Raw genomic sequence first — 25,562 nt, 5'->3', positions numbered from 1 at the left:
TTTGGAAGAGTTGTGCGATTAGGCCAGATGAGACTCTGGGCAGCCATTGAGGCCCCCAGCTTTGAATACCCAGATGTTGGTGCTTCCCTCTCTGGTAACTAACTAGGTATGGATGTAATGATCACACAGCTGTCTGCTGATCTGTTCCTCTCTCTGTATTTTTTTTGTCTGCTTGTAACTTCTGTTTGTATTCTCTTAGATTCAGGGTGCTGACTTTCCCCCCTGAACTAGGTAAATTATACATGTTTGATTAAATTAATATTGTTAACCCATTTTGAAATGCTTTCCTTTAGAAAAGCCAATATAAGAAGCTGTGCTAGCAGCCATCCTGGGTATGCTAGGGTGCTTGCTGCTACAGTTGCCAAACGGAAGAAGGATTAGCTTTTTCCTCCTCAGCACCAAAGGTAGTATTAGAAAAAAAATAAGGAATTTAGGCTTGACACAATGCGGGGATACCCAAATTTACAGCTATAACTGTCAAAAAATGAAAGGGATTACTGATCTGAAATTCACACTTGCTCAGTAACCTTATCCTGGGGGTCCTCCTTCCTCTGATTGGAGAAAGTGGAGGGGAGATGGTTAGGAACTCCTCCTACATCCCCCATTTAAAGAGAGGACTCAGCCCAACCACCTCATCATTTCCCACCAGACTTCAGGACTTCATCTTTACCCCTGTACCTTCTTTCTCATCCCCCCATTCAGCTCTTTTTAATGGGCTTTCTTTTCCTGTTAGGTAGTGAGTGTTTCTTGGTATCTGTATTTGTCGTACCTGGCACATAGTAGGCACTTAACAAAAGTTTATTCATTGAATGCTTTTGAAAGTAATGGGTTCCTGCTGATCTGAGTCCTTCAAGTAGATATGGGATTACCATTGGACAGGTATATTTTAGGGGGAATTTGTCAATCAATTACTAAACATTTATCATGTGACTTCTATGTGCCAAGTACTGTGCTAAGTGCTGGGGATAGAAAAAAAAATCCCAGCCCTCAGACAGCTTACAATACAATAGGGGAGAAAGCATGTGTGTGCGTTTGTGTGTGTGTGTGTGTGTGTGTTTGAGAGAGACAGACAGAGAGAGAGAGAGAGAGAGAGAGAGAGAGAGAGAGAGAGAGAGAGAGAGAGAATATATAATGAATAGAAAATCATTAACAGAGGGAAGGCACTAGAATTGGGAAGGGTTTAGAGAAGCTTTCCATAGAAGATGGGATTAAGTAAGGCCAACTACATCCCCTGAGGTCCCTTCCAACTTGGAGATTTTAGCATCCTGTGTCTCCATTTGCTTCATCAGTCCATCTGTTAATCTATCAATCCATGTACATCTATCAATTGCTAATGTTTGTCTGGTACTTTAATGTTTACAAAGCGCTAAAAATATATTTTCTCATTTCACCGTCACAGAGATCAATGAGGTAGGTGCTGTTAATTTTCTTACTTAACCAGTCAGGAGACTATGCTCTTACCCTGTCTCACATGATGATGTGGCCTTACACCTTACCAAGGTTGACATCATCTACTTGTTCATGTGACCCTATTCCATCCCATCTCCTCCAGCAGGTTGCTGCCCACCCCATATTTCCACTTTCTCTCTCTTTATTTGCTCTTTTTTTTACTGTTCACAAGCATGCCATATCCTCCATCCTCAAACATCTTTTGTGATCCTTCAATTCCACTATTATCCTATATCTTTTCTTCCCTGAGTAGCTAAACCCCCCAAAACAGTATACAGTAGGAGCCACCAACTTGCCTCCTCTCACTCTCTTCATAATCCTTTATAATCCAGCTTCCAACTTCATCTTTTGCCCCAAATTGCTCTCTCCAAATTACTAATGATTTCCTAGTTGTAAAACCTGATTGCCTTTCTTTAATCGTCCTTCTCATTGACCTCTCGATCGCCCTCTCCTGGGTGATTCTCTCTTCTCTCTAGATTTTCAGAACATTCCCCTCTCCTGTATCTCCTCCAGCATCTCTGACCCCTCTTCTGTCTCCTTTTCTGGACGCTCCTCCAGATCACACTGCCTAACCACAGGTGTCCCTCAGGGTGGGGTCCTGGGCTCTCTTCTCCTTTTATCCTACCTCACTTGATCTCATCTGTTACCAAGAATTTAATGGCCATTCCTCAGCAAACAATTCTCAGAACTGGCTATCTTGCTCTGATCTCTCTGCTGACCTCCATCTCTAATCTTGCATCTCCAATCACTTTCAGAAATCTCAACCTGGATTTCCAGCAGACATCTTAAACTGAAATAATTATCTTTCTCCTTAAACCCTTCCCCACCTCCTGATTTCTCTATTACTGTCAAGGGTCATCACCTTGGAGCCATTCTGGCTTCCTCTCAATTTCTCACTCTCTACAACCAAAACAGTGCCAAGGATTGCTGATTTCATCCTTGTAACATCTCTCAAATGTGCCCTATTTTCTTTTCTGACCCTGCTACCAACCTGGTGTAGGCCTCTGTCATATCACATCTGGATTATTTCAATAACCCACTGGTGAGTCCGGCTGTCCCCAATATCCACATTACAATCTATCCTCACATTTAATGTGAATAGACAACAGTCTGAAACAGTAGGAACCACTCGTGAAGGTTATTGGGTATTTTGATTTTCCTTTTCTGAAAAGTGGATATCCTGCTTGGGAAGCAGGGGCAGTTAGCTACTGGTGTCTCTGTCTCTCCTCTAATATCCTACCGCAAAAGAAAGTCTCTAGGACCCATCAAGCTATTTAAACAGCCAGTGATAAACCATGGATGTTCTCTCACAGAATCATGAAGACAAAAGGCTTCCATAGAGGAGTTAGAAAGACTGCCGACATATGACACAGACTCTCTTGAAATATTCTTTTTTTTTTTTACTTGGAATGTGTTGCTTTTTACTTTCCTGAAAAACCCACTTGTCATCTGCCTATCAATTACAACATTCTTGCAAAGGAAAATTTTTACTAGAAAATTACTTATTTACAAAGCTATTGATGGGATCACACATGGAGAGTCAGAGGGGATCTTCATACCATTCAGTTCCACCACCTCTTTCCACAATTGAGGAAACTGATGCACAGAAATGTTGAATATCTAATTTTGAAGCGATACTTAAATCCAAATTTTCTTTTAAATTTAGCCTCTAACATTTAATAATACTTCTGCCTAGGTGGCACAGTGGCTAAAGTCCCAGGTCTGCAGTCAGGAAGAGTCATCTTCATGAGTTCAAATCTGGCCTCAGACACTCACCAGCTGTGTGACCCTGGGCAAGTCACTTAACCCTGTTTACTTCAGTTTCCTCATATCTAAAAACAAGACCATATGTAGATGGCCTCTGAGTTGCCTTTAGTTCTAAATTTATGCTTTTCTGATTTATTATTGTTGACAAGGACACTTTAGTAGGCCTCATAGTTTCATGTATGTGACTTGCCCATTGACTCATGCCAAGCAATGTAACCTATTTTTACCTCCATATCTTCATCTATAAAGAGAAGGAGTTGGAAGAAATATCTTCAAGACATATTCCAGGTCAATGATCAATAATTCCATCAATCAAAGATTTATAAATCATTAGGGGTAGAAAACTAACTTCCAAAATCCACAAAGCAATATACAATGTACAACAAAATCTTGGCTACCTACCATCTAGTCTTCCAGAACTCTCTGGCTTCCAGAACCTAAAAGTAATTCTCCAAAAGTATTTGGCAGTGAAATAGCCCAACAATTCAGGAATAATGAATGTAGCTGAGAACTTACCAACCAAGGCTTATACCCAGCAATCTGCAGTTGGTTATAGTATGTATGGTATTGTAAACCTATGCCCACTTATCCTGGTCTCTATTGTTTCAGGCTATTTTGAGAATCCATCCCCTAGATTTTCCCATTTAAACACAGACTCAAAATTGTACCATTCAGATAGGACTCATTTGTCAAGGCTCTTTCCTCATTATACCCAAATTTTGGAATCACCTGGAAAGAGGGCACTAAAACATGATCAGCGTACAATCTCACAAAGAACTCCATGTTTGCCCCAACCTAATAATCTGCCCTCTCCATATATTCTACCTCAAAGTTCACTCTAGGGGTAAACAAACCAATCCTCTGGGGAGCAAAGTCTAGAGTCACCAATTTTCTGCCTACAAAATACTTGCAAACCTACTGCCCGCACTCAGCATCCACTCAATCGCATTCACTATTACTGTCTTGTTCTCATATCAAAACTCCAGTTTTTCTACTACCACTCAGTAATGTATGCATACAAGTCCAGGGAATGTCCTGACTCTTTCTTAGTGGACTTGGGAGTAAAGTGGGGTGGGGATACAGAATTAAAACCTCCATTTCTAAACATAAAGGTCCTAAAGAATCTTCCACATGGTTGTAGACTTTTTAGACTGGATCTGTGATATCATTGCTGTAGGAAACACTGTATGTACCGCTTTTTTGGACATGATCAGCAGATTATAACCATAGAGAGCCAACAGAGACACTGAATGCTTATATGACCTGCCCAGGGATAAGCAGCCCCTCCTGTCCTGAGGCTTCTCTTTACTTCCCAGACTTCATTACTGCCTGCACTTCATCAAAATGAGATAGCCATAAACAGTTTAGCACATTGCCTGGCACTATATAAAAGTTAGCTGCTATTAACTTCCTAATGGGTTGGTCTGATCATATGTCCCCCTACTTAATGATCTTCAGTGGCTCCCTATTGCCTTGTCATGCAATTCCCTTCTTAACCTTAGCACCTCTTACCTTTGCTGTGTTCTTGTCATTCCTCTCCCATATATTATTTGATCCAGGGACACTGGTTCCCTGATGGTTTCACGAGGAAGACTCTCCACTGATGGGCTCTAGGTGATAAGGTATGGGCTGTGGGAACCCCCTTGAACTCTCCTTGAATATTTGGGTAAAGGCTCTGGGAACCCCCTTGAACTCTGATTTAATCGTCCTATTTGATGAGGTATTTGTATGAGGCCATAAGACTTACCTTGTGGCTGGGCCCAAACCTCTGTTACTAGACTTCCCACCCTTGAGCCTGTCAAAATATCAACCCACCCTTGAACTGGCCTAGCCTCCTGCAACTTCCCATCTTTAATCTAACTCACTGACCCTCCCCCAAACCGTCCTCTAGACCATCCCTAAATTTCTCCCACAACCTTCAGTATATAAGATCACACCTTCCCTCCGTGTGTGAGAACTCCATAGAATTGACCCAGCACATGCTTACTCTGTGTCCAATACAAACAAACTTTTAATAAACTTTACTTTTCTTTGGCTGAGAAGACTTGAGTGGAATTCATTTAGCAGGACCCCACGTGTTGGCATTTTGGGGTCTCCAGATCACCCTAACCCTCTTCATTTTTATGGTTCCCTGACAAGCAGGTTTCCCCACTGGTCCAAGGAGTGCTCCTCCAAAGTGCCCCCTGGAGGAAGCCCAGAGACTTGGGCAGTGTGAAAACCTGCTTTCCATGCCACAGGAAGGGTCACTGGTCCAAGGAGTACCCCTCCAGGGCACCCCCCCAGAGGGAGCCCCAGAAACTAACATCTCTAGAACTGTGCCCATCTGACTAGGAAGGACATTGGAGGAAAGATTGTACCCAAGTTTGGTAAAGCCAAAAGTGGTAGAGCCACCTCTCACTACCCTGTCCTCCAGTCTTGTCAAGACTTGGGATTGAAGGGGAAGCATGGGGCTTGGCACTGCTCCCACTTTCTCCATCTCTCACTGTACTCTGGGCAAGCATCGAGGCTGAAGGTAAGGTTACCCACTATATTATGGCTAAATTCTCTGTTCTAATCAATTGGTTCTACCCTCTCCTTAACCAGTCAGGTCAGGGGCATGGAAGGGGAAACTAAGGGATGTCTCCGGAAATACCCAGTCCCTGGCCTGCTTGAGGATCTATTGTTTAAAAACTCCTTCCCTATGTTCTCCTCTTATCCTGTCCCCTTGTTGGGAAGGGACCTGCTGATGAAATTGGGAAGCCAATTTTCTCTAGCTAAGCCTGCTAGATCTCCCCGTGTTCCCTCAGGATTGTGGGAGATAGTTGAGTCAATTGTTTGGGATCAGGAAATTCCTGGGTGAGCTACTTTTGCCACAACAGCATTTGTTTGACTCCTAGATCCTAAAGTGTCTCCCAGAGACGTTTATATCCAATTAAAACCAATTCCTGGAAGGGACTGCAACCATTAATTGCTACTCCAGGCCCTGACTCATTCTGTCTAGAGTGGGGCTAAGACCACCAGGTGAAACCTTTTGGGACTTTGAAAACTAAATTGACCACCATTCCAACTTTGCCAAATCTAGGAAAAAAACTTTTACTCACTATGATGATGGAAGGAGAGACCAGGCTTTGGGATTTATTGCCTGTTTTTGAAAACTATTATATTCTGTGCCTGCTATTGCTTTCCATGTGCTAAATGTCCATGGAGCAATTTGGAAAGGAAAGGGATATATGACAGAGTTTTGGCCTTGTCACAGTCATCTTTAATTCCTACCGGGGAAATTGTCCTTTCTCTATACTTTTTTTTGTGCCTGTTTGGTTTTCGTTTGCTTAACCTCCTTGCTAGGTTTGTCTACTCCAGGGTTCAAGCTATCAACCTCTGGATGACCACTAAGGGTATGCAAATCTCCAACTGAATCCAAGTTATCCAGCCCACTGGACCTGGCATCATCCACATTCCAGAGTCTGACACCTTGAATGTGAAGTTTGACCCCCTTGAACAGGACCCAGAGAGGCAAGGATAGCTCTATCCTCCTTGCCAGCAGGAAATACTTTCAGAAGCTGAGACCTTCACTCTTTACCCCAAAAGAATTTGGGTCTCATTTGTTTAAGGGGTAATGATGAGGTTTGGACACTGGGAGCTCCATTGAGCTCTCCTTGAATCTTTGAGGTACAGGCTATGGGAACCCCCTTGAACTCTGATTAAATCGTCTCATGTGATGAGGCATTTGTATGAGGCCATAAGCCTTACGTTGTGGCCGGGCCTATATCTTGGCCATCTAGTAACTGTACTAGGGTCATTTAATTGCTAGAAGGTTAACTAAAAGATATTTAGGATTTTGTCACCAAAGGGTGAAGAATAATATAAAAAGATAATTCTACTTAATTTACTTATTCTGGGCTCAATGTAGAATCTGCATCCGGTGTTATCCTGATTGTGCTTCTACAATATTCTAATTGTTTTTTCTTGGTTGCTTGTAATATTTTCTCCTTGATCTGGGAACTCCAGAACCTGGCTAAAGTATTCCTAGGAGTTTTCTTTTTGGTATCTTTTTCAGGAGGTGATTGGTGGATTCTTTCCACCTCTATTTTGCCCTCTGGTTCTAAAACATCAGGGCATTTTTCCTTGAGAATTACTTGAAGGATGATGTCTAGGTTCTTTTTTTGATCATGGCTTTCAGGTAGTCCAATAATTTTTAAATTATATCTCTTGTATCTCTTTTCCAGGTTAGCAGTTTTTTCCAACGAGACATTTCACATTGCCTTCTATTTTTTCATTTGTTTGGATTGTTTAATAGTATCTTGATTTCTCATAAAGTCATTAGCTTATATTTGCTTGAATCTAATTCTGAAGGAATTATTCTCTTCAGTGAGATTTTGAGATTCTTTTTCCATCTGGCAAGTTTGTCTTTTTAAGGCATTCACCTCCTCATTGGATTTTTGAGCCTCTTTTGCTATTTAAGTTAGTGTATTTTTAAGGTGTTATTTTCTTCAGTCAGGTTGTTGACTTGCTTTTCACAATTTACTTGCATCATTCTCATTTCTCTTCCCAATTTTTTCTCTACTTATCTTATTTGTTTTTAAAAATCCTTTTAAAGCTCCTCTATAGCCTTTATCCAATATTTCCATATTTCATGGAAGCTTTTGGGGCAGGAGTTCCAAATTCATGTCTTTCTTTTCTTCCATGCTTTGATCTTTTTGTCCCCCAAAAAGGAATCCAAAGTCGGATTACAGTGCTTGCTTTTTTTCCTTTGCTTGCTCATGTTGCCACTCAATTATTTGACTTATGAACCATATATATATATATATATGTATACACATACATATATATATATATATATATATACTCTTTATTAATTTGTTTGTTTATTTTTGAGTACATAAGATTCAGTTCACCCGTTCTTTGAGTTTGGAATTTTCTTCACCCACCTCCCCTCCTCTCCCCCATAGTGGCATTACAATCAGGTATAGGATCTGCAGATACTTTGGTCAGGTTATAAAGAAGGATTGTATCAGATGGAATGAACAATGGGAAAGAGGAAACCAAGCTAAACAAGAAAAAGAAAGAGATCAGGTAATTTGCTTCAATCTGCATTCAAACTCTGTTCTTTCTAGTTCTTTCTCTGAATGTAGACCTCTCTTTCCATCATGAGTCTTTTGTAGTTTACTTATAACCCTGCATTTCTGAGAAGAGTCTGGTCTATCAAAGTTTGTCATCACATATACATTGTATCTTTAATTGTGTACTAATTTTTCCTGGATCTGCTCTTCTCACTTAGCATCAGTTCATATAAGCCTCTCCAGGTAGATATGAAGTCCATCTGCTCTTTGTTTCTTATGGAACAATAGTATTCCATTACATTCATATATCTTAACTAGTTTAGCCATTCCCCAACTGATGGGCATTCCCTTAATTTCCAATACTTTATCAACACAAAAAGAGCTGCTATAAATATTTCTGTACATATGGGTCTTCCTCCTATTTCTATGATCTCTTTGGGATACAACCCTAGAAGTGGTATTGCTGGGTCAAAGGATATGAAATTACTTGTAGCCCTTTGAGAATAGTTCTAGATTGCTCTCCAGAATGGTTGGATCAGTTCACAACTACACCAGCAATGCAATTTTTCCACATCCTCTCCAGCATTTATCATTTTCCTGTTTTGTCATATTAGTCAAGGGTGAGATGTGGTACCTCAGAGTTGTTTTGATTTGCATTTCTCTAATCAATAGTGATTTGGAGCATTTTTTCACATACTTATAGATATCTTTAGTTTCTTCCTCTGAGAACTTCCTGTTCATATCCTTTGACCATTTATCAATTGGGAAATGACTTATATTCTTATAGATTTGACTCAATTCCCTGTGTATTTTAGAAATGAGGCCTTTATCAAAGACATTGGTTGTAAAAATTCTTTCCCAATTTCCCATTTCCATCTTAATCTTGGTTACACTGGCTTTGTTTGTACAGAAGTTTTTCTAATAAATCTATCAGGTAAACTTTTCCTTGCTTTCCCAGATTGCTTACAGTCTCATCCTTTATACCTAGATCATGCACCCATTTAGATTTAATTTTGGTATATGGATTTAGATAATGATCTATGCCAAGTTTCTGCCATACTATAGTCCAGTTTCCAAGCAGTTTTTGTCAAATGGTGAGTTCTTATCCCAAAACTAGGATCTTTGGGTTTATCAAAGTGTAGATTATTATAGACATTGACTGCTGAGTCTTGTGTACCCAATCTATTCCATTGATCCACTGCTCTATTCCTCAGGCAGTACCAAGTAGTTTTGATGACTGCTGCTTTATAATACAGATTAAAATCTGATGTAGTTAGGCCACCTTACCTAGCATTTCTATTCTTTAATTCCCTTGATATTCTGGATCTTTTATTCTTCCAAATGAATTTTGTTACTATTTTTTCTAGTTCTATAAAGGAATTTTTTGGTAAATTGATTGGTATGTCACTAAATATGTAATTTAATTAAGGTAAAATTGTCATTTTTATTATATTAGTTTGACCCAGCCATGAGCAACTGATGTTTTTCCAATTAGTTAAATCTGGCTTTATTTGTGTGAAAAGTGTTTTGTAGTTTTGTTCATATAGGTTCTGGGTTTATTTGGGCAGGTAGATTCCCAAATATTTTATAATGTGTATAATAACTTTAAGTGGGATTTATCTTTCTATCTCATGCTGTTGGATTTCATTAGAAATATATGGAATGCTGAGGATTTATGTGAGTTAATTTCATATCCTGCAATTTGCCAAATTTTTGTCTAGAGTAGTTTTTTACTTCTTTAGGATTCTCTATCATCATAACATTTGCAAAGAGTGATAACTTGGTCTCTTCTTTGCCTAATTTGATTCCTTTGATTTCTTTTTCTTCTCTAATTGCTACTGCTGATATTTCTAGTACCAGATTGAATAAGAGGGGTGATAGTGGACACCCTTGTACACCCCTGATCTTATTGGAAATACTTCTAGCTTATACCCATTACATATAATACTTGCTGATGGGTTTAAATAGGTGCTACCTATTATTTTAAAGAAGGCTCCATTTATCCCTATACTTACTAGTGTTTTTATTAGGAATTGATGTTGTACTTTGTCAAAAACTTTTTATGCATCTATTGAAATAATCATGTGGTTTCTGCTAGTTTTATTGTTGATATTATCAATTATACTGATGGTTTTCCAAATATTAAACCATCCTTGCATTCCTGGAATAAATTCTACCTGATCAAAGTGTATTATTCTTATGATAAGTTGCTATAATCTTTTTTTGCCAATATTTTATTTAAACTTTTTGCATCTATATTCATGAAGGAATTTGGTCTTTAATTTTCTTTTTTTCCATTTTATCTCTCCCTTATTTCATTATAAATACCATGTTTGTGTCATTAAAAAAATTGGTAGGACTCCTTCACTAATTTCTCCATATAATTTGTAGAGTATTGGAATCAATCATTCTTTAAATGTTTAATGAAATTGGCTAGTAAATCCATGTGGAGCTGGAGATTTTTCCTAGGGAGTTAACTGATAGCTTGCTCAATTGCTTTTTCTGAGATGGGATTATTTAAGTAGTTTATTCCTCTTCAGTTAATCTGAGCTGCTTATATTTTTTTAAATATTCATCCATTTCACTAAGATTGTCAAATTTATGTGCATATAATTTAGCAAAATATTTCCTAATTATTGTTTTAATTTCCTCTTCATTGGAGGTAGATACACCCTTTTCATTTTTTTATACTCATAATTTGGTTTTCTTCTTTCTTTTTTCATCATATTGGCTAACGGTCTATCAATTTTATTGGCTTTTTCATAAAACCAGCTCTTAGTTTTATTTGTTAATTCAATATTTTCTTAATTTCAATTTTCTTAATTTCTCCTTTGGTTTTTATTATTTCTAATTTACTATTTAATTTCAGATTTTCAATTTGTTCTTTTTCTAGATTTTTCAATTTCATACCCAATTCATTGACCTTCCTTTTCTCTAATTTATTCATGTATGCACTCAGGGATATAAAACTTCCCCTAAGAACTGCCTTTGCTGCATCCCACAAATTTGGGTATGTTGTCTCATTATTGTAATTTTCTCTAATGAAGCTATTGATAGTTTCTATAATGTTTTGTTTGACCCATTCATTCTTTAGGATTAAATTGTTTAGTTTCTAATTAGTTTTTAGTTTATCTTTCCGTGGACCTTTATTGCATATGATTTTTTATTGCATAATGATCTGAGAATAATGCATTTAATATTTCTGCCTTTCTGCACTGAATTGTGAGGTTTTTATATCCTAGTACATGGTCTATTTTTGTGTATGTGCCATGTACTACTGAGAAGAAGGTATATTCCTTTTTATCCTCATTCAGTTTTCTCCAGAGGTCTATCATACCTACCCTTTCTAAATGTCTCTTCACCTCCTTAACTTCTTTCTTGTTTACTTTGAGGTTGGATCTATCAAGTTCAAAGAGGGGAAGATTAAGGTTCCCCACTAGTATAGTTTTCCTATCTACTTCTTCCCCTAATTCCCTTCCCTTCTTCTCTAGGAATTTGGATGCTATACCACTTGATGCATATATGTTAAGTAATCATATTGCTTCATTCCTGATGGTGACTTTTAGCAGGATATAGTTTCTTTCCTTACCTCTTTTAACTAGATCAATGTTTGCTTTTGCATTATCTGAGATAAGGAGTGTTACCCCTTCTTTTTTTTTTTTACTTTAGCTGAAGCAAGATGTATTTTACTCCAGCCTTTTACATTTACCCTGTGTGTATCCCTCTGTTTCAGATGTGTTTCTTGTAAACAGCATATTGTAGGATTTTGGTTTTTAATCCATTCTGCTATCCACTTCCATTTTATGGGAGAGTTCATCCCATTCATGTTCTCAGTTATGATTGCTATCCGTCTCTTTCCCTCCATCCTATTCCCTCCCCTGTTTATGCTTTTTTTCCTCCCCTTCTTCCTTCCCCTCCTTAAAAGTTTTCCTTTTGACCACCTCCTGCCTCAATATTCCCTTCTTATCAGCCCCCCTCCATTTTCTTCCACTTCCCCCTTAATTTTTCCCTCCCTTCTAACCACCCCCCTTGTGCCACTTCCCCCCTCCTACTGCCTGTAGAATATGATAAATTTTTATACTTAATGTAGTATTTTATTTCTTCTTCTTCAATCCAAGCTTGACAGCAATAGACCCTATGCAAATCCTCTCCCTTACCTCTTTCCCTCTATTATGATATGTTTTGTTTCTCTTCTCGATAGAGTCATATGCTTAACTGTTTGTGTTATTCTCTCCTTGCACCAGAACCAATGAGGAAAATCTCATGTAATGCTCATCTCCCTCCTTTCTTTCCCTCTTCTATATTGTTTTTATGGCCCTCTGTGTGGCATAATTTACCCTTTTCTGCTTCATTCTTTCCTCTTCTTCCATTGCAGTCCCTTTGTTTCCCTTAATAATATTTTTTTAAATCAGCATTTTGTGTAATTTATACCCATACCCTCTACTTGTCTATAAACAGTTTGCTGTCATTAAATAACAGTGTGTGTGTGTGTGTGTGTGTGTTTGTTTTCCTTGTTTACCTTTCTATGTCTCTCTTGTGTCTTTTAATTGGAGGTTGAATTTTCCATTGAGCTCTGGCTTTTTCATCAGGAAGGTGTGGAAATCCATTATATCATTGAATGACCATCTCTTTGCTTAGAAGAATATGTTAAGTGTAGCTGGGTAGGGGATCCTTTATTGTAACCTGAGTTCTTTTTGCCTTGTGAAAAACTGTATTCCACTTCCTCCCAACTTTCAGTGTAGAGGCTGCCAGATCCTGTGTGATCTTCATTCAGGTTCCTTGATATTTGAATTGTTTCTTTCTGGACTCTTGTAGTGTTTTCTCCTTTACTTTGTAGTTCTGGAGTTTGGTCACAACATTTTATGGATTTTTCAATTTGGGATCTTTTTCAGGAGATGATTGGTGGATTCTCTCGATTTCTATTTTACCCTCTGGTTCTAGTATCTCAGGGCAGTTTTCCTTGATGAGCCCTTGGAAGATGTCTCATTTTTTCATCATGATTTTTCAGCATGCCTATGATTCTCAGATTATCTCTCCTGGATCTGTTTTCTAGGTCAGTTATTTTTTTCATTGAGATATTTTGCCTCTTTTTCGAATTTTTCATTCTTGATGTTTTGTTTGACTAATTCTTGGTTCTTCATAGAGTTATTCACTTCAATTTGGTTGATTCTAGTTATTAGTGAATTATTTTCCTTGGTTATTTTTTGGAGCTCCTTTTCCATACACATATTTTTCTTTTTAAGGAGCTGTTTTCTTCATTGTAATGTTTTCCTAATTTTGCAATTTTGATTTTAAAAGAATTATTCATTTAATCTTCTATCTCTCTAATTTGGTTTTCAAAGTTCCTTTTTAGCTTATCTAAGAATACTTTCTGTGCTTGAGATCAGTTCCCTGTTGAAGCTTTAGCTGTGGGTGTGAAGTCAACACAGTCTCCCTCTTTATTTGGTTTCTCCCTCTCATGATAGTAGGACTCCAGAGTCTTTGCCTTTGCAGTCTGCTTTTCACCCATTTTGAGTCAGGGTCCTAGCCACACCCTTCCTCTAGGGGGTCCCAAGCCTTTACTGTTTAAGGTTTTGCCCTGGGGAAATAGTTACTATGTTTTCAGAGTCAGAGGAGGGGATTGGAGCAGCCAGGGTTCAGTCTGCCATCCTGGTCCCTGGAGGTCCAAATAGGGGCTTTTTAAATTTCTAGGCTGTGGATTGGTAGTCCCAGGAGTAGCTGCTGCCCCTGGCAGGGGCACGGAATTTGACTCTTACCCTGTTCTGCCCAGTCCCAGGCCTGCAATGATAGGCCTGGCAGTGACCCTTGTGGTTGGTGTGTCATCTTGCCATCATGTTGATCAGGCCTCTGTGAGCCAATATGTCCGGGCCTCTGCATGCTGCAGCATCATCTTCTGGGCCTCTCTGAGCTTTTTGGCACAGTACAACTCTGCTTCCAGAGAGGAGAGCTTGGTCCCAAATCGCTGGTGTTTTCTCAGCTGCAGGAGCTATTAATTGGGTTCCCTCTCAGAAGCCTCCACAGGCTCTGGCACACTGGTCATGCACCACAGGACCTCCAGCCTAGACAGCAATCCAGATCCAAGCAAGTTAAAGCGAGAGCAATGCCCCTCAGACTGGTCACTTGGTCCCCCTACAATCCACAGGCCAGGAACTCTGAAGAAGCCACAAAGGGCAGCTGCCATGCCTCAGCTGCTTCTCCTTCTGGGAGCAGAGGCCAGACCACAATCCTGGACTCCCTATTACCAAAGTCAATACTGACCTCTCACTTTGTCTTTGGCATTTATGGGTTGATAATTCTGGTAACCACCACAGCTGCTGGTGATCTACTCTCCTGATGTCCCTCTAGCCACTACTGTTTTTGCTATCCTGAGGCTAAAACTGTGGGCCTGTAATGTTCTTTTGGCATTACATTACAGGGCCCACATGGGGCTGGTCTCTGCTCCCAGTGCACTGCGCTGTACCTTTCCTGTTGGCCTGCCGGGCTGTCTTCAGCAGGAGATTTGTTTTTCTCTGCCTCTTTGTGGGTTCTGTAAGTTGAGTCTATTTTTAAGATATTATTTTCTTCAGTATTTTGGGGTGACATCCTTTAGCAGATTGTTGACTCACTTTTTATTATTTTCTTCCATCATTCTCATTTCTCTTCCCAATTTTTCTTCCACTTTTCTTACTTGATTTTCAGAATCCTTCTTGAGCCCCGCCATGTCCTATAACCCATTCATATTTTTCTTCGAAACTTTTGATGCAGGTGTTCTGACTTTGTTGACTTCTTCTGGTTCCACATTTTGATCCTTTTTGTACCCAAAAAAGGATTCTATGATCTGACTGTGCTTCCTATGCTTCACATCTTGCTATCCAATTACTTAACTTTTGAGCTCTTTGGTAAGGTAGAACTCTGCTTCCAGAGTGGAGTGAGTTTTGTCCCAAATTGGTGGGGTTTTTGCAAATGTTGTCAGAGGTCTGAAGAGAGAGACCTCTCTACAGGCACCACAAGCTCTGGCACACTGGCGTTTCTCACCCCAGGACCACCTCCCAAGAATGGGACCCAGATTCAAACAGGTCAAAGGAAGAACAATTACCCTCTGAATAGTTGCTTGGTCCCCCTTTGATCTGCAGGCCGAGAGCTCCTGAGGCAACCATGTTGGCAGGAGCTGTAGCAGCTGGGCCTCTGCCTCCTATTGCCCTGGAGGCAGAGACCAGAACATGCTCTCCTGTCACCCTTTTGCAACAGGACACTGACATTTTACTCTATCTCTGGTGTTTATGTATAGAGAAGTCTGGAAACCCCCATAGCTGCTGGTGATTCACTCGCTTGAAGTCTATTCTGGTCAGCCTGGGCTGCTGGTTAGGGTTACCCTGAGTCTGGGACCATGTGGCTCACTTGGGACCATGCTCAGCTCCCAGTCTGGTGCCATAGACCCTTACTGTAGGCCTGCTGGGCTGCATTCAGCCAGAGATTTGTTTCTTTCTGTTACTTTGTGGGTTCTGTAGCTCTAAAATTTGTTTAGAGTCATATTTTAAAACTATTGGAGGTATTTGGTGTGGGAGTTCATACAGGTTCCTGCTTCTACTCAGCCATTTTGACTTGGCCCCCCGTTGTCAATTTCTTTGATGAAAATATTGATTGTTTCTATAATTTGCTATTTTACCCACTTATTTTTTCTTATTAAATAATTTCATTTGCTATAACTTTTAATCTATCTTTCCATTGGCCATTACCGAATGTAAACTGAGTCTTCCTCTACTAACTGTAGAGGGTTGATGTGTTCATGATTAAAATCTGCATATAAAAAAAGCTGAAGGAAAATAGTTTCAAATGTGATTACTTTATTAGCAATGGCTAGCAATTTGCCAGTCAACTGGGACCATGGCCACCTCATTTGGCATAAGGACCTCATTGTGAACTCACAGAGCACTTTTATGGGAATAATTGAGGAACATTAAAAATGAAAGGAAAAGCTAAAACATAAATGAGACATATTGATCACATTGATTCACATCGGCATTTACATTTTTTGATTCCCTGGGGTATTCCAAGAGTTTCCATTATCAGCATGGTAATGTATCTAGTATAAGCATTTCTGAAAAGCACAAGGAACCTTTGCAGGATTTACTTCTCTCCTTTTCCCCTTTGTAGGGATAGGAAACCTGATCAGATAAGAAATTCTCAAGATCTGGCTATTCCTAGTCCCATGCCACTGTAATTCATAGTGAACTGATTACGAACTATCATCTCTAACAAGTTTTTTAATAGGAATGAGAAACCCAGCTCATCAGCTGTTGGATTAATAGTCAAACTGAGAAAGTCAAGGGAAGTAATGAACGTGAAAGTGAGTGATTTAAAGATGCAAGTATAGATTGAGCTCCTTCTCCATTCTGGGCACTTGGATGGATGCTGTAGATCCAAAGACAAAAATAAAGCAGTCTCTGCCCACAAGGACTTTCCAATATCCAAGGATCTCTAAAATTCTCATGAACCTTGGATGCCTTCTGTAACTCATACAACCTCTCTCAAGCCTCCCCTAAAATCATATGCAGTGTATGAGTTATAAGAGCAGGGGACCAAAAAGAAAACAAACAACAAAGACACCAAAACCCACCATCATCTGGCTAGAGTGTTTGAGGTAGGGGAGGAAAAGCACTGGTGCTCTGCTTATAGAATCACAAAATTTTAGATTTAAAGTTGTAGGGGACCTTAGAGATCCTCCTCCTCCTATAAGATAAGGAAACTGAGGCAGAGGTTTATCTTGTCCAAGGTTATGCAGCTTCTAAGTGGCAGGGTTGGGATTTGAGCCCAGGTCCTTGGAATCTAAGTCCAGTAAAGACTCTCTGTACTTCCCTTTTTGGTGGTGCTAATGCCTATCTTTTTTACTAGGTGGGAAGGTTTAAATTGGGTGACAGATGTCCTGTGTTTGTCTCTTTCTCCTCTTCTCCCTCACCTTGATTTCTCTCCCTTTCCCCAGCAAAACTCCAAAAGACAGTGTGGGTGACCCTTGGAGGATAAAGATGGTTCAAGGTCCTTCCTCTCCCCCCAGAGCAGTCCACCTTACAGGCCTAGCTTGGCCTACATTGCTCGAGGAAGGGCGCAGATTTTGTAGGAGACAGGAGAGGTGGTCACTCGAACATCAGAATCTAAGCTCAGGTGGGTGTTTGGGGGAGCTTGGAATGAGAATTTCTGGAGCAGGCAAGTGAAGAAAAGGAAGAGCTCAGCCCGAGCCAGCTGTTCCCCCAGGCAGACCCTCTTCCCTGAAAGGCAAAGAGATAAAAAAAGCAGTGAATCCACTACTCATGGGCCCAGGCTGTGGTTTGGGATAAGATGTCCCCAAGGCCTGGGGCTGCATCATAGCATTGGGATAAACCTTAAGGCTATTCAGTGGCTTGTCTACAGTCACAACCCTGATAACAGTAGAGGTGGAATTTGAACTCAAGTCTTCCTTGCTCCGTGTCTGGCATCCTGTCTATCATGCTATGCTGCTGGTGACCCCAGGGAATTAGTATAGTTGAAATACTGTATCTCTTAATGAAGGACCTGTTTTCAGATATGTCAAGATATTAAGAGACCCCCTGTTTTCCAGAGCTAAGGCCCAGAAAGCACACTGTGCCCTGAGCTTGACATAACAGCAATCCTTTATGCTCTAGGTGATCTCACCCTCTGGCTCTATGTATTGCTTTGACAGGCACAAGTGTTCTCTGAGGCATTTATGATTTTCTTATTAATCAATAATTGTTTGGATTTGTTGGGGCTCCCCTTATTTCCCAAGATCCTGAAACCCAATGTGTTGCAGCCTAAAGTTATCTGTCCCATCTTTTGACATGCTCACAATCCCTGTTCTTCCAAGTGAACTGAACCAGGTACTGCCCTCTTATTACCACCACATTAACACTGGTTCTGAACCCCCACTAAACAATCACAAAGCTCAATGACCATTAAGATTTGAGACAATCGATTTAAAAACTGTTCGCACAGGAATGCCTCCATTGTCCACTCATGAGCCTGCTGTGTGATCTGCCGCTCAAGACCTAAGAGTGATTGTGCTGTGGTTCTGCCCATTTTTTATAACATATATAAGACCTGTTTTGTCCCAGAAATGTTAAGCCCTCCTTCTCAGGAAGGGGAATTCTACTTGCAACTATCTTCTTCACTTTGAAATTAATTAAGCTGTTTGTGTCCTGACGCTCTTGTTTCTAGCTAGCCTGCTCTGCTTGTCTCTAGCCACTCACAGGTTAGAGGCTGGCTCTGGTGCAGTTGACAGATCCCACCTTGGATGCTGCTCATCCATGTGGCATTAACAGTCATTTAACCTGAGCAGGCCAAAGTTTACTTATCTGGGAAACAATGGATTTGGACAATGTGGCTCCCAAGAGCCTTTCTGTCTCCAGAAATAAGATCCTACTTTTGTTAAGCAGTAGGAAAGACATGTGATTTTTCTGAATTCAAGCCAGTTGGGATTAGTGGAGAGAGTGTTAGAGTTGGAGTTAAAACTCTGATACTTAGAAGCTGTGTGACCCTGGTCAATTCACCTAACTTTTCAACTTCAGTCTCTTCATGTTTAAGACAGGGATAAGGACCTAGCTCACAGGGAAAGACGTAAAAGACTTTACAAGCCTTTATTAACCTTAAAGGACCATATGAATACTAGTTTTCATCTTCATCTTCATCATCATCATCATCACTACTATTACTATTGCTATTGTAGAAGTTGGCTATTACTATAACAATTAAAATGTTTATTTTCAATCAAGTGCAAACAACATGCCTCACTTGGGTGTTGTGAAGGCTGAATGGAATAAAGAATGTCAGGTCTTTGTTAGGCAACATCAGCAGTATGCTCTCACCTGAATCAAGGGAAAAAAAACTGATCCTGGATGCAGAAAACCTAGCTTCGGTGTTTCCTCTGACACTCATTAGCTTTGTGATATTTAGGAAGCCTCTTAGAGTTCGAAGTACCTCTCTAACATTTGAGGACACAGAGAAAGTGTTGACTGGCAGTTCTTCCTGAGAGGAAAGATTGTAATGGGCAGCAGATGTATTACCTCAAAGCAAACTTTACTTGAAACTATAGACCCTCCTGAAGGAGGAGGTTTAAGAAGGAGACAGAACTGAACAGACCCCATTAGCTGTGTAACCAGCCTTGATCATGTCTGGATGTTAAGTGCACCCCTGGTCACCACTTCCAAAGGCATGAAGCGACTGTCCTATTCATTGGAGACTTGAGCAAACAGGTGTCCTCCGAGAGCAAGAACACAATGTCCTTTAGTGTAGCTCCATGGAAATGCAAAACACCCCACTGGCCCCAGCTCCTGCCACACACCAGAAGTAGAACCCCAGCCCAGAACCAAGGTAAGGTAATAGACCCTGATGGCCTCCAGCAGTGCCAAACACTCCCACCCAAACTCCTCAGCACAGAACCAGAAATGAGTGTTCCCTGTGGGCTTTATGGCAACATCAGTGCAGTACCTGGTACATAGCTAGGAACTGCAGCTCCTGGCCTAAGAATCTTGAGAGAGTGCCCCTTACACCCTGGGAGCAGAGTTTAAAATTGAAAGAAAGGAAAAAGACCAAAAAAGATCAGCAAAAACCAAAAACACAGAATATGACTACAGAAAGTTATTATGGTGACAGGGAAGACCAAGACACAAATACAGAAGAGTACAACAATGTCAAAACACCTATGGGCAAAAGCCCACAAAAAATGGAGAGTGGTCTCAAGTGCAGAAGGCACTCATGGAAGAGTTCAAGAGGGAGCTTAGAAACAATGAAAGAGAAGTAAAATAATGCAAAAAATAAATGAGAGTGATGCAGGAAAATTATGAAAAAAAGTTAGTAAACAACATGGGAAAATATAATTGCTTAAAGGTGCAATTGGCCAAATGGAAAAGGTGATACAATAATCCTGTCAAGAAAACAAGACCCTAAAAGGGATGGAAAGTTCAAAAGGAAGTACAAAACCTAAACGACTCTTTAAAAGATAGAATTTGGGCATCTGGAAGCTAATGATTCTATGAGACATTATATATGTATTATATATTAGATTAGATATATTATATATGCATAATGATATATCATTATATATGTATTTTATATGTATTATATGTAATTAAATGTACATATTATTCATATACATGTATATGAATCCATCAAACAAATTCTAAAAAGCTATATAAAGTGCTGCTATTTTAAATTTTCTTTTGAAGGACTTTCCCAATCAATGAACGGGACTAGTATATGGACTATCATATGATTATGGGTTGGAGGACTGTAATGTTAATAGAATCTGATGATCTTCCATGCCCCTTTGTATTGGGAAGTAATCAGGTCTTTAGCACCTTGTTTCAAGATAACACCTTGTTTAAGCTCTTTAATTGATACAGAAGTAGTTAACTTGGGAGGAAGTTGCTGATGTAATAGGAAGGGGCAGGACAGGGAGGAGATAATACATATATAAGGAAAGCTGGACAGACAGATATTCCTGGGGTAAGCATCTTGGAGGCAGAGCAGCTGCTGCCAGAGACACAGAGAGATAATTTTTCTTTCTGAGCATCTGAAGGTTGGAGCTTCTGATGAGACCTTTCTTCTGGTGAGACCTTTCCTCTGGAAATTTCTGCTGAGAACTTCCAGGAACCAGGCTGAGGAGCTACTGTGAATGAGAGAGGAGGATCCCTGCTTGACGGACCCTGAAGGCTTAGGAATGTGGGTGTTTGTTGCATTGACCATATACACCAAATCTGTGGTTACTGTAATGATTTTGACTTTCTGGTTCTGGGACTTGGTTTTCTGATATTTGAATAAAGGCTTTGGTACTATCCTCCATGTAGAGAGCCTGTTACATGTTGTGATTCACAATTATACCATCATATTCATAAACACTGTGGGTTCTGTGAGTATTTCATTATTGTTACAAGGAAGTAGACTCTGCAAAGTTTCTTAATGTTAACAATTTTGGGGCCCCTTGGGCTATGGATTTCCCTCCTGCAAAGTGTAGCTCACCTATTGAGAAAGGCAGAAAGGAATCTTTCTTCTTAAACTGTCCATTCTCCAGAAAATGTTCTGGGTTGAAAGTTTCTGGGGTAGCCCACTCCTTGGGATCCCTATGCAAGGCAGTCAAGTTGGTCATCACTACAGTCCCCTGGAAACAAGTGAAGAGAATAGAGTCCAAGCAATTTTGATGTGGAAGAGACCCTGGTCCACCCTCTCATTTTACAGAAGAGGAAATTGAGGGCCTCGTATAATGGGGAAGAATTAGCTAAGACCACAGAGTTTTTTAGTAGCCAAGCCTGATATAGAGATCAAAACATCTTATAGCAAGGGCTCCCACCTTTTGGGGTCACAGAATCTTTGGAAGGCTGGAAAAGTCTTTGCACCCCTTCTCAGAATTGTTTTAAAATGAATCAGATAAAACACATACAATTATAACAGAAACCAATTACATGGAAATGCGATGATCACAACCTCAATAAAACAAAATTAAAAATCAAGTTCATGTGTCCTAGTTAAGAACTCTGCCTTACAGAGTCATAAATTTAGGATTAGACGGGATTGTAGAGGTCACCTGGTTCATCCCTCTCATGTTACAGATGAGTAAGCTAAGAACTGGAAATGAGGACTCACTGAAGGTCCCCCAGGGGGGCAGATGAACCCAAGGTGCCTCCTTCCAAACTGTAATGTTTGGGCAAGGTTGATGTTCAGCAGCACTGGGTGATCTGTCTTCCAAATGGCATCTGTCCCCTTTGGGACTACATTCTACCTAATACCTACTTATCAATCAGGCTATAAAATATCAAGCTTAGTAAATTACTTCATAATTCCTATAAGAAATGTGAGATACTGTGAGAGATTGTTGGGACTGGAGATAAGGGAGTCCAGTGCAAATCTTTGATACAAGATGATTAAAATAGAAGACAATAGATTTAGGGCTAGAAGCTTTCTCATTTTTACACATGGGGAAAATGAGGCTGACAAGTGAAGTGACTTGTCCAGGGTTACACAGTAACCATCTGAGAGTGGATTGGAACCCAGATCTTCCTGACTCCAGTTCCAGGTCAGCATCCATTGGGCCTTGTTGGGTTGGAACCTCCAGCTTCCAGTCTAACTATAAAGACACACCTGGGTATGTTTAGAAGGAGCTGTCCTCATGGGAGAAGCTCAGAGGATTATGCAAAGATTGGGGCAGAGAAGAAGGAGGTGAAGTATGTGTGCCCAGGCCCTCTTGTGTCCTGTTTGTGTAAGTGAGTAGGAGTGGCCCTGTCTCTGGCCTTAGAGATCCTGGAACAAACATAACCTTCAAACTATGTCTTGGGAGCGATCTCTGCTTCCCCAAATGGATGAAACCATGCAGTTAGACCTGGGGGGGACCCAGAGGCCTCCCCATCACTTTACACCACAAAGGGGTCACGTGACTTGCCCAGGTCACACAGCTCAGCATTTGAACCCAGGTTTTCCAGCTCCAAGTTCAATACTCTCCCCACTACTCCAGTTTGTGTCTTTGCCCCCAGATTTAAACTGAGTCTTCCTTAACACTTAAGTTAAGGAATTCCTGCTCCTTCTCTAAAATATTCCCTTTCTTCTCCTCTGGACTTCCTAGTTCCCACCCATCCTTCCTTCCAAGCCCACCTTGCTCACCTCCGCTTCTATAAAGTATCCTCATTGCCTTGTCCCATCATGGGCTTGTCCTCCTCCTGATTCCTTCCTGACTCACCAACTGGCTGTGTGACCCTGGGCAAGGCACTTCCCCTCTGCCTGCCTCAGTTTTCTTATCTGTAAAATGGCAGTGATAGCAGGGTTGTGAGCATTGACTGAGATGTTTCTAAAGTTTTTGTAAACCTTAAAAGGCAACGTGAATGGCACCTGTTTCTCAGTTCACTCTTGGACTCTGTATTCCTCACAGGGTCGTCCACAAGGTGATCAAACCAGTCGGGCAAAAAGCAATGAAACTTAGGCCATAAAACCTAAGTCTAGAGCTCAGCAGTGCTCAGCACAGTGCCTGACACATAGCAGGTACTTAGGGAATGTTTATTGATGTGAGGGAATCCTTTGGCGGTGATGGAGCCCTAGGAAACTGGGAGCTGTTAAAATGATTTGTTTCTCATGATTTCCCTTTAATCTTCAGGTCCTAAAGTAGCTTCTTGGAAAGGTGCAGCTGGATTGGAGCCTGGAGCCAGGAAAGGGAGTTGGGTGATCTGCCCTGGCCAGGTCCCCAAAGAGAAATCAGGGGGATGGGATATGGAAATAAATCCTTCAGAATTCTGTACTCAGTGTCTGTCTGGGACTATTTACCCCCAATGACTGAGAAACCGTTGCTCTTTGGGTTAATATGTTTTGTTTTGGCCATAAGAATTAGGGGAAAGTTCAGTCTAGATCCATCATGTTTAAATGACTACGGAGTCCAGAACACTTGGAAGGATATTGAATGATCATCTAGTCAGACCCACGGGGGTGTCACACATAGGGAGCCTAAGTGCACAAAAGTAATTTAAACACAGGAGTAAAATTAGGCTTTTAAACCCTTTCCCTCTGCCTCCAAATCCACTGCTTTTTTTCTTATCCAACTGTAAGAATCAATGATTTTAGCATTCTAGTCCAATGTTTCTTCCTCTTTTAATCATGGAGTACTTTGACAGTCACATGGTGAAGCTTATCCTCCTCTTTTCAGAATAATATTTTTTTTAAAATGTAAAATAACCTACATAGGCTTACAAAAAACCCTCAATTATATGGAAAGAAATCATACATTTATACATACACACACACATATATATATACATATGTGCATATATATTTTAAAAACCAAATTCATGCACCTTAGACCAAGAACCTTTGTTCTGTAGTATATTTCTTTCACCTTTTTTAATATATTAATTTATTTTTAGATCTCAACATTCCCTTTTACAAGATTTTAAGTTCTAAATTTTTCTCCCTCTCTCTCCTTCCCCCATCTCACGATGGCATAAAATCTTGACATAGTTATATATATTAGTTACATATATATACATATATATATATATTCTTTCACCTTTTTAGTATATTAATTTATTTTAGTTTTCAACATTCCCTTTTACAAGATTTTGAGTTCTAAATTTTTCTCTCTCACCTCCCCCCATCCCAGGATGGCATGCAATCTTGACATAGGTTATAAACATACCATTATATTAAACAAATTTCCACATTAAATATGTTGTGAAAGAAGAATAACAACAGAAGGGAAAACCCATGGGAAAGGAAAAAAAGATAAAATAATATACATTGCTCTGCATTCAGACTCCATAATTTTTTCTCTGGATGTGCATAGTATTTTCCATCATGAGTCTTTTGGAATTGTTTTAGATCATTGCCTTGCTGAGAAGAGCTCATTCTATAATTGGTAATTGCACAATGTTGCTATTACTGTGCACAATTAATTCACATTCTTCTAACCCTTCCTGAATAGATGGAAACCAGAGAGTCCCTTCAGGGTCATGGGAAAATAATAACTTACCTTTGGCACATGGTATCCAGCCACTGTGGTATCAACCGTGGCCACCCTGGGAACGTTGAAAGGAATAATATTACCCATTCTCTGAACTTCATGAATGGCTGCATTAGTGTAGGGCATATTCTCCTTATCATCCATGGTGGGCTGCCTCGATTGGCCAACCACCCTGTCAATCTCAGCTTGTATTCTTCCTGGAAAGAAAAGGTATAATTTTTTAGGACCCAAATAAAAGCTCCCTTATATAAAGGACTTTAAAGTTTCGAAAATATTTTACAAATATCATCTCATTTGATCCTCATAGCAATGCCAGGAGAACAGTGAGATATCATCCTAGTGTTTCAGATTAACATGAGGCAGACAGAATATAAGTGACTTGCTCATAGTTGAAAATCTAAGTCGATTTGAATTCAGGGATTTCCCCATTCATCCAGGTTTCTGTAATCATGTGGGAGAACAATAGTCACTCCTGGTGCAGGATGGAAGTTTGGATTGGCACCTCACCAAGGGTGCCAAGTCCCTGTAAACCAGGAGGGGGAGACTTGACTGATTATGATCAAACAAGGATGTTTGTGTTGTTGGGAAGACATCCAGGAATGTGGTACCAAGGAAAGCAAACTGGAGTTAGAGACAGAAGACCTGGATTCTAATTTAAGCTTTATCTCTCATTTTTGGAGGGTCCTTGCGCAGCTCATTGAAACCTATGGGACTTGCTTTCCCCATCTCTAAAATGATCAGTTCAGAATAGACTGTCTCTAAAGTCTTTAAATTTATTTATGTATATTGTGTTTGTTTATGTAGCTTTATATTTAGTGTCCAATGATCCCTGGTTCCAAGTCAACCAG

General features: G+C 40.1%; 1 protein-coding gene across 2 annotated transcripts in view; it reads right to left on the bottom strand.

The window, feature by feature from the left end:
• Positions 1-16,060: 16,060 nt before the first annotated feature.
• The window catches only part of LOC138165287 (cytochrome P450 2J2-like), a 34,016-nt gene continuing 24,514 nt past the window's right edge, over positions 16,061-25,562 (bottom strand). For both annotated transcript variants that reach the window (XM_069093454.1, XM_069093455.1), the window contains 3 exons: positions 24,724-24,911; positions 21,240-21,378; positions 16,061-17,497 (listed from right to left, as the gene is read on the bottom strand). In XM_069093454.1, coding sequence (XP_068949555.1) covers positions 17,316-17,497; positions 21,240-21,378; positions 24,724-24,911 — 509 coding nt within the window. In that variant the 3' untranslated portion in view covers positions 16,061-17,315. The remainder of the gene's footprint in view (positions 17,498-21,239; positions 21,379-24,723; positions 24,912-25,562) is intronic.

This window comes from Petaurus breviceps, unplaced genomic scaffold (assembly GCF_028583685.1).
Source record: "Petaurus breviceps papuanus isolate PSGF00001 unplaced genomic scaffold, PetGlider_PUasm1.0 208, whole genome shotgun sequence".
Classification (NCBI taxonomy): Eukaryota; Metazoa; Chordata; class Mammalia; order Diprotodontia; family Petauridae; genus Petaurus; species Petaurus breviceps.
The sequence above is the reverse complement of the archived record's forward strand: the minus strand, read 5'-3'. Positions and strand labels throughout refer to the sequence as shown.